General features: G+C 50.4%; 1 protein-coding gene across 1 annotated transcript; it reads right to left on the minus strand.

Annotated features, from left to right (window-relative positions):
- Positions 1-976: 976 nt before the first annotated feature.
- Positions 977-8,949, minus strand: ADAMTS1 (ADAM metallopeptidase with thrombospondin type 1 motif 1). The gene is made up of 9 exons (XM_055801731.1): positions 7,871-8,949; positions 7,118-7,464; positions 6,542-6,674; positions 5,954-6,121; positions 5,236-5,522; positions 4,802-4,988; positions 4,525-4,700; positions 3,467-3,642; positions 977-3,098 (listed from the first exon to the last, which is right to left on the minus strand). Exons 1-9 carry the CDS (start codon positions 8,391-8,393, stop codon positions 2,357-2,359), a joined length of 2,739 nt encoding a protein of 912 aa, XP_055657706.1. The 5' UTR covers positions 8,394-8,949; the 3' UTR covers positions 977-2,356.
- Between the last annotated feature and the right edge of the window lie 370 nt (positions 8,950-9,319).

The raw sequence follows: 9,319 nt of genomic DNA on the forward strand, positions 1-9,319 counted from the left end.
ATATATATATATATAATTATTTGTTGTATTTACAAATACTGCTAAGTATTTATAAAACCAGTAATTGGCTTCCTCCTAAATAATGTTTGAAGTAAAATATTCCCAACTATTTTTGCATGTCAAAGACAAAGTAATGCTCAATGAAGTGTGACGTGATGAGAATTTTTCTATGTGCTTTAGAGAGGCCAGGATTTTATCCGTGGAATAAAGTGGGAACTATTTCTGCAAGACAGAGTCCAAACATTGGCAAAGGAAGTTTTAATAGATTTTTACATGACACAAAGCCAAAAGTATTCATAAATGACTGATGTCTCAAATTCCATGGCAAAAATCCTACCGAGTTCAACAGAAGATTTTCCCTCGACTGCAGTGGTCATGAGATCAGAAATGAGGGAGCAAAAATCACTTTCTTGATGCTTAGTATGTATTTTAACATTATAAAACGTGTTACCAACAGCGTTAGAACAGCTCATTCATACAGTACTTCTAATTAGAAAAGCATGATCAGGAGGCCCTCCAGAAATTTGAGGGAAACCTCTGACGGCTAGTTAATGGTTTTGAATTTTGAATGCTTCTTTCCCAGTAGGGTAAGGTTAAGTGGAGCAGGTAAAACTGCTACTTTTGTACATATTTTGTTGGTTATAAGCACTACTGACAGCAATACTCCTTCTGTAAGCAGTTATTAAAACCAGTGGCATCAGTCTAGTTGCACTCCATTTTTTTAAAAGATGAAACAACAGTGCTGAGCACCCTGTTAGTGGTTAAGTAATAAAATACAAAATTACTCCTTTTAACGTGGTATATGACATTATGGGTAGAATTTTCCAAACCCCTTCACTAACACAGTCAATTAGTAGCCTAAGCTACCAGTCATTTTGAAAAATGTGGTTTAGCTTTTTTTATAACATTTGCCTTAGATTCCAAGCTCTTTCCGCTCGATGGACTAGTTTTACTCCAGTGAAATAAAGACGCTCCATTTCCAAAATTTATAGGGTTCATTTATTACCTCTAGTAACATATTATACTGTATAAATACTCTATCCTTGTTATATGTCCTTTTAAAAAAGCGATAACTTAGAAGATCACATTAGACAAGAAGTATAAAAATAAATACGCTCATTATATGCATTTATTACAAATTATAACCCTTCCCAGAAGGGAAAGAAATATAAAATACTTATAAAGTATATAAAATCTATAGTAATATATTTTACTATATACATATGGAAAGCCATATTCTCTCATTGTCTATGGACTGGCACAAACTTTTAATTATGCAAATGTTGGCGTATTGCTGTGGATGGACCTGCTATCCTTCAGCTTTGTCTTCCCGCCTTATCAGTGATTTGAGCACTACAAACCCATCAGAGACCACATAGGAAAGGCTCCCCTTCATAGCGGGATTCCTTTCGTCTTTTTTTAACCCAAATGCAAATAATTTCCATTGGCTGGGGTAAGGTGAAAGATTTGGATGTGAAAGCATAACTCAAATGCTCACAAATGCCATCAATCTGCTTGACAGGATGGTAGGACCAAGCTTGAATCAGAAAAACCAGTGGAAGGTATGTAAGAAGGCACAAAGAGCAACTACTCAGAGCCAGCACCTGCTCCATGAAGATTTCCACTTTTTCTAGCCTCTGGATTACATGTCACCCCAATGGCATTGGAGTGCGTGAGAGAAACAGACAGGCACATTTGGACGATAAAAAGATACTTTAAAAAAATGACATTCTAGTTATTTGTGGAGTTGACTGACTGTTCTTGATACTTCTTACTCAAGGTGGAGAATATGGCTTTATTTTTATATAAAACTATTCTCTGAAACAATAGCAGCCATGAATGACATAGTTAAAGCTCCTTTTTCCAATCTTGTTTTTTGCCCTTCGTGAGGTAGGTAAGCCCTGACCAATTATTTTACGCTATATTTTCTGCTCCCCTTCCCCTCTGCTTCCTACACTTGGGGACTTGATCAGTACCACAATATAAATCCAGAAGAAGGGAGAAATAACCGAACCCCAAAATGTTTGCTTAAATGTGTTTTGGGCACTGCTCATGTTTTGTTTCATTTGTAACAGACTTAAGAAAAGGCAATTATAATGCCCTCAGGTCTTATCTGCTGAAGATGCATGAATGACACGGGTCTGCTATCCCATCAAATTTTCAGTTGGCAGGGTATTTTTAGGATGCAATGCCAACTAAAGCTATTTGCACTGTCCCACCTCAACAGATCCTCACCATGAATTTTGTATGCAAAACCACATGCGCTGCCTCTAGCCCTCTTTTTTTCAGTGCATTGTTCTGAAGGAAAAAAATAAAATAATAATAATAAAAAAGTAGCTTTCCCAACTTATACTATTTAACTGCAGTCCGTAACGTTGCAGAAGTCTATTAGGTGTTTCGGTTTCTTGGAAGGCTCACAGCTTTCTTGCGGCAGCACGCTGCCATCGTAAGAAATACATTTCAACAATCTCTTCTTGAAACCTTTCCCGCATGTCTTAGAGCAGGGCGACCAGTCCCCCAGCTGCCACTGTGGGCAGGGCACATCAGCACAGGGACGGACATCGCTGGGCTTCAGCTCCTGTGTGCAGTCAGTGGCCGGCCGCCCCCGGGGGTCCCGGCACTCCACTGCCCGCCGCTGCCAGCCCGAGCCACAAGACTTGGAGCACTCGCCCCACTCCTCGATGACCCACTCAGAGGAGATGATTTCCCTGATGGCGTTGAAGGACTCTTTCTTTCTGCTTGGCGCCTTCTCTGACCCAGGCTGTGTGGGCTTCTTCACAAAGTAGGTGAACTTGATCTTGGGCTGTGGCAGGTCCCCCACTGTGAGGACCTGGATGGTCAGAGGTTCCTTCAGAGGGCTGAAACTGCGGATCCTCTCCAGGGCAGCAGAGGAGCCGCTGTACCTCAGCACACTGCCCTTGTAGGTGATGTCCTGCTCCAGCGTTGACAGCGTGTAATCACCATTGAGGACGTAGGTGCCATCTGCAGCTTTGATGGCGAGGAAGCTGCCGTCATGCCTTGCGCCCCTGTGGTTTCGCTGCTTCACCTCAATGTTTGTTGCTCCAGCTGGAATGGTGACAACATCATGGTAGCCAGGTCTGCCCAAGAGAAAAGAGAAAGACTGAGTCCTCTGCTCCTCCCTGGGAAAGGGAAGAAGCTGCCTGGCACAAGACTGAATTCCATTTGCAGCCCAAGCTCATGAGCTGTCATCCTAATCAAATTAATGGATTAAGGGATTTGCAAAGTCACATCCCATGTTATGGCTAAGGCAGAGGTGTGCCCACATGTAAGGGACTTTCTTTTGCTGTGATCTCACTGTAAGTTATCTTTAGTCACATGACTCTGACACATCAAATCTCAGTCCCAGCGATAAACTGGGGCAACATTTCACTGACTTGGAAAACACAAAGCTTACACCCACAAAACATTCACCAGAACAAAACAACGGCAGCAGTCACATACTCACTTTGCTCTAACAAACGTGCCAGACACTTTCTTGCAGGTGGATCCGTTGCCACCGCAGATACCGCACTTGTCAAACTTCTTATTGGATCCTATCATACGGTCGCAGCCAGCCTTTACGCACTGTCCCTGGACACAGACAGAGGTGGAATCGGGGCTACACGGGGTACCATCCACAACCTTTGCAGGAAACAAGCAGTAGGGTGTTTGATTAGAAGATGCACATTGCCTTGAAACCGAGTAATTCAGACATGCAAAATGCAAAATATGGACAGGTGGAAGACCTGCAGCACCCGTACTGTCAGGGCTTTTGAAACTAAAACCCAAAGCAGCCCATAGGTAGTTGGAGGTATGTAGTGCCACTTCATCTCACTGGCCAAAATTATGCCATGGTGACAGAAGAAAACAACCAACTTCAGTTTTTATTACCACCCTCCCACCACCTCCACTGCCCTGAACTGTTTCACTGATTTCATATAAAGAAAGAACATTGTTTCCTCATGTCACTAGAAGGTAGTCATGTCCTCAAAGTACAGGATCAAAATTGCTTTTAATGCTGTTCAATGTATCTCTTATTTCTAGTACTGCTCTACAAAAAACATCTGTGTTATCGCCCTGGTAATTATTGGCCCTCAACACCTTATGACAGTGAGTTCAAGTAGCTATGCAAGACTAACATTTTTCCTTTTGTTTATTTTAAGCTGTCAGCATATTAGTAACCGGTATGAGAAAGCACCAATGTTTTGGCAAAGAACCCCCACAGTTTTCCAAACATATCTCAACATAATCAAATTGGTGGAAGGAGAGGAAAGGAAACTAGGGTGGAGTGGGTAGAAGAGACAGTATGTGTGAAATAACTGGAAGGACTGTGCCAGAATATTTAAAGCATGCTTGCACTGATCAAGCTGTTCATGAAGGAAGAGGAGAAGGAAAAATCTAGCTGAAATATAAGAGGCACAATTTCAGATTTCTACACTGCTTGACTCTTAACTTCACATGCGGAGTTTGGGGAAATAAAAATCCTGTTCATGATTAGATGGAAGAGGTATAGTCTTGAAATACCTTTGGCTGTAAAACAAAGAAGTATCCTGTTCCTTTTGCTCGGCAGACCAGCTTGCACCTGTCCTTTGGAGAAACACCAGCAAACTTGGGTGTCCACTCCACTGCAGGTCCACTTCCAAAGGCAGACTTGGAAAATTCATTGTGCTTTTCACATTGTTCTTCCCTAAAGGTTTTGCCTGCAGGCAAAAGACAGACAAGCGGACATTAGATCATTTTTGTACATGCTTTTCCTCCACAAGATACACTTATTCTGCTTCAAAATTGGGGAAAAGATTACCATCATTGTCTGGACAGTCCTCAATGTTACATGATCTGTATTGCACTCGCTTCCCTTCACAGTATTTCCCCCCATTCCTTGGGACAGGGTTGTCACACTCTCTGAAGGAGTACTGCACTCCACCACCGCAGCTCCGAGAACACTCTCCCCAGGACCCCCAGGACCCCCAGCTCCCATGCACCGGTGTCTGGAATGACAAGCAAAAGCAGAGCAGAAAAGTTAATACAGTAAAAGAAAAACAAAACCAAACCACAAAACCCACAATCATGCTCATTTTTACCCAAGCAACTTTTTAAAAAAAGTAGCACTAGGTTTGTTTTATTAGCTATCTGCCCCCATTTATTCAAGCCCTTTTAACTGATTACTCCCCCTGAAGCATAATCCATGCTACTCTGCAACTCAAGATATATTCAGATTTCTTTTTTAATACTTACATCATAATGCTTCTTCTCAGTTTTATTCACACACTTGCCATTCATACACCACTTCCCCTCCCCGCAACTGGTGCCATCTGCCCAAGGGAAGTGTTTGGTTTGGCACACAAGCAGTCCTCCAGAAGTGCCAGTACACCAGAGCGTCGTACACGTACTGGCTGCATCAGGGCAGTGTTTGGACTCATCGCCAAAGGTAAACTGGCACTGTCTGTTCGCATCGTACAATGTGCCAGGCAAGTCAGAAGGAAGCTGGATAGGTTTGTGGGGCTTGTCCAACAAACACTCACCTGAAAAGGAACAAAAAAGAAAAAAAGAAAAAAAAAAGCAGGTGATGCTGTCAGTGTCAGTGAGTTCAGTTTCAAAAGGGAACTGTATTTGCTTTGAACCAATCTGTGCCACCACATTTATAAAACTAAGGGTCTTCTAAATTCATTGGCAGCATATAAAAGGTTAACTCCGCAGTAGCAGAACACTCTGTTAAGGAAAATGAAAAAGAGGGAAAGAGGGGAGAGGAGGGGTAGAGAGAGGGAGGGAGGCACAGGGTGGGTGGGAGAGCCAGAGGGGAAGAGAGAGGGGGAGAAGGGGGGGGGGGGGGGGATAGGGAGTGGGGGAGAGAAGCAAGGGGGGGGAGAGTCAGTGGGTCAGAGACAGTGAGGGTGCAAGGCGGTTCAGCACAAGAGCTTAAATGCCACATGAATGGAAAGCTTAATAATCTTACCATGACCATTATCCAAAAATGTTGTAATCATGTAGGCACTACATGGAGACCACGGCTGGCTGCGATCCAGATTGGAAAGCATAGATGCCATCATGTGGAAATCCCGGCTTATTCCATTAATACCAGCACACTGCTTTGCATCATCATGAGGCATGTTAAACACGTGGCCTTCAAAAAAAAAAAAAAAAAAAAAGGAGCGTTTGTGATTATAGGAAGTCTGTCTTGTGCGTTACCAATATTATTTTAAATATTACGCTAGAGCTGCTCATAGCCTGGTCTTTAATAACCTCAATCCAAATAGTGCCAAATTTTAAGCAGATGGCACAGTATCCTTGCCCCCCTCACATTCTCACACGCTTTTTTTCTGGCATCGGTCAAATATACAGCTCTTGCAGACAACGCTGTGCAGACAGGATTTGCTTTCTGCAGTTCAACCCTGCTACAAGGCAAAGTTTTGCCTCCTCCTGACTGTGCTGGCGAGCACAGGGCGCTCGGTGCCCCGCAGTGTGGGCTGGGCAGCTCTTTGCTTTACTGCATCGAGCTAGCTTCAATTAACCACGGGAAATCACCTTTCAAAGTTTCAAGTACCTAGCTCATGGGCTGTTGTAAAGGCAGCCTGTAAGCCATCGTCTTCTATGATAGAGCAACTGCGGTTTAGATCACAAACTGTTCCCACATCAGCCATCCCAAGAGTATCACATGTCTTGGCACCACAGAGGTCCTGTAAAAAAAAAGGCAGTTTCATTATTAATCAGATCAGAGACTTAACCTTGGCAGGAAACATCCAGCCCTGGCAGTTTGCCTTTACTTATGGAAAGAGCATAAATATTCAGCACTTCAATGGGTACGATGGCAAAAATCTGTCTTTGGAACACACACAAGGGTTACACGCAGAAATAAAATGCATAATTTCCATACTAAATCTGCTAAAAATATATGAGACAGAAATACACTGCACATACTATGAGCTTCACCTGAGATGGTGCAAACAACAAAAGAAATGACTAAGTAAAAAGTAGTTCACTTCATTTTTAGCCTACTTTGCCGAAGCCGTGGTGATACAAAACTGCCTCTGAATGCTTTTTCAGAGGGCTCGTGGCAGAGAGGGCCTCTGGGGTCGGCAGCAATGGGCCTGGGGATGGATTTGACCTCGGTGTCCCTCACCTGCCTGGTGAAGAGGATTGCCGTGTCGTAGTGCTCCGCGTGCCGGTCGCTGGGTGGGTTGTGCTGCTTCTGCCAGCTGCAGAAGTTTCTCAAAGTCAGGGCCGCATTGGAAGAGATATCGGGTCCCTTCCGCTCCTCGTAAATGACCATGATTTTCACCACCACCAGGCTGATGGAGTTGCGGATGCTGGGGTGCTTGTACAGCTTGGCCGCCACGGATAGCAGGGTCAGGAGATAGTGCTTCAGCCCGCTGCCATGGAACTCGGCCATGGACTGGTCGGCTACCAGCATGGTCTCCACGTAGCGGGGGCTGGACACGAACCTTTTCTTCCTTCTGCTTCTCGTTTCTGCATTAAAAAAAGAGGGAGGAAGAGGGAGGGGAAGTGCAGGTGAGCACAACAAAAGAAATGCCGCTGCAAGAGACCACCAAAGGAACCCAACACCCACCGATACTCAGCATTTGCACCCAGGGAACGTACCCAACGTCCCCACGCCCTGCTCCGGCCCCCGAACTCCGGCAGCCCGGGGCTCAGTAACCCCTCCAGGCCGCCGCCGGGCGGAGGGGCGGCACCCGCACCCCGGTGGGCGCACCGCCGCCGCCTCTCGGGGTGGGGATGCGGGGGAACCCCGGGCAGGGCCCCGCCGTCAGCCCCGTCGGGGCGGGGGCGCACAGCGAGGCCGAGCTCCCCCTCCCCTCCCTCCCTCCCTCCCCTCCCCGGCCCCGCGGAGGGCGGCGCGGCGCCCCGACGGTACCTGCGTTCCCGGCGGGCTCCGTCCCCGCCGCCTCCGCCTCCGCCCCCGCCTCGGTCACGGCGCAGCGGGCGGAGGGGGCGGCTCGGCGGGTCCCGCGGAGGCGGAGGAGGTGGGCGCCGCGGCGGTGCGCGGTGCCGGGGGCCGGCTGGATGAGGTACTGGCGGCCCCGCAGGGAGAAGGCGCCGCGCATCCCCGCGCATAGGCTGAGGGCGGCGGCGGAGCTGGGGTCCCGGTTGACGGTGCCCGAGTAGAAGCAGCGGGAGAGGTCGTCCTCCGGCGACGGAGGCGGCGGCGGCCCGCCCAGGTACTGCAGGGTGAAGTCCGGGGCCAGGAAGCTGCTGTCCGGCTCCAGCTCCAGCTCCAGCCGCTCCCCGAAGGCGTCCAGGCGGAAGCGCTCCCGGCCGCCGGCAGCGCCCAGGCGCCGCGGTAGCACCAGCGCCCGCCGCTCGGCGGGGAGCTCGGCGCTGCACAGCCCCAGCAGCGCCGCCAGCAGCGGCACCGGCAGGCGCCCCCCGCTCCTCATCGCGGCGCCGAGCTCGGGGCTGGGGAGGCTTGCGGCTGCGGCCGCTGGCTTGAAGGAGCCCTTTTTATGGCTTTGGGGTTTTTTTTCTCTCTAGGTATGTGTCTATGTTCTGGAGTTTTTGCTTTCAGGTTTTGGGGGCCTTAGTCTCTTTCTGCTGGCAGAGGGGCGGGGAGGGCCGGGCGGGCGCTGGGTCCCGCGGTCACTACAGAGGCGGCGTCGGCTTCCCCATGGCCGGGGCGCGGCGGCGGGGAGCGAGGGTCTGCTAGGGGAGCAGCCGTGCCCCCCCGGCCGTCTTTCTGTCCTCCTTCTCTCGCGGCCGTTCCTCCTTCCCGCCGCCTCCTCGGCGCTCCCCAGCAGCGGCGGCCGCGGAGGAAGCTCCGGCGAGTCTCCGCTCGCCCCTGCGGCAGCCCCGGGACGGTCCCGCCTGCACTTCCACGGCCCCGCGAAGCCTCCCGGTCTTGCGGAGCGGAGCCGCCAGCCCAGTGAGCGCCACCCCCCGCACTCCGCGCCGGGCCGGCCGACCCCTTCGCTGCGGTCCGAGCGCCTCCGCCGTGCGGGGTGAGTGCGGCGGTCGAGGCGGCCGCTGCCGCCCTTTATGGGGTTTGCCCGGGCCGCCCCCACCCCCGGCGCGGCCCGCCGCCCCCCGCCGCGCCGCCCCTCGGCCCCGGGCCGCTGAGCTCACTGCGTGCGTAACGCGGCCGCGGGCGGCCCCCGCCCCCCCCGTTCCCCCCACCGCCCCCGACGGGGCGGGACGGGGCGCGGCGCGGCGGGCAGAGCCCGGGGTCGGCCCTCGGCTGCCGGGCGGGGGGCGGGCTGCGCCCAGCATCGGCGTGCGCCCCTCCGCGGCTCCCCGTGCCCGGGGCCCGCCCGACGGGCGGCGGGGTGGCCTTTCCCCCCAGGGCAGCCGGGCCCGGCGCAGGGCGGGA

Source organism: Falco peregrinus, chromosome 4, assembly GCF_023634155.1.
Source record: "Falco peregrinus isolate bFalPer1 chromosome 4, bFalPer1.pri, whole genome shotgun sequence".
NCBI classification, from domain to species: Eukaryota; Metazoa; Chordata; class Aves; order Falconiformes; family Falconidae; genus Falco; species Falco peregrinus.

Excerpts from the sequence above, each read along its gene's own strand:
- ADAMTS1 (XM_055801731.1), bottom strand. The coding sequence starts at position 8,393 with ATGAGGAGCGGGGGGCGCCTGCCGGTGCCGCTGCTGGCGGCGCTGCTG. Across the intron at positions 4,701-4,801 it reads GGACTGTCCAGACAATGATG|GCAAAACCTTTAGGGAAGAA; the intron begins GTAATCTTTTCC and ends TTTTGCCTGCAG. Across the intron at positions 3,099-3,466 it reads GGCACGTTTGTTAGAGCAAA|ACCTGGCTACCATGATGTTG; the intron begins GTGAGTATGTGA and ends TCTCTTGGGCAG.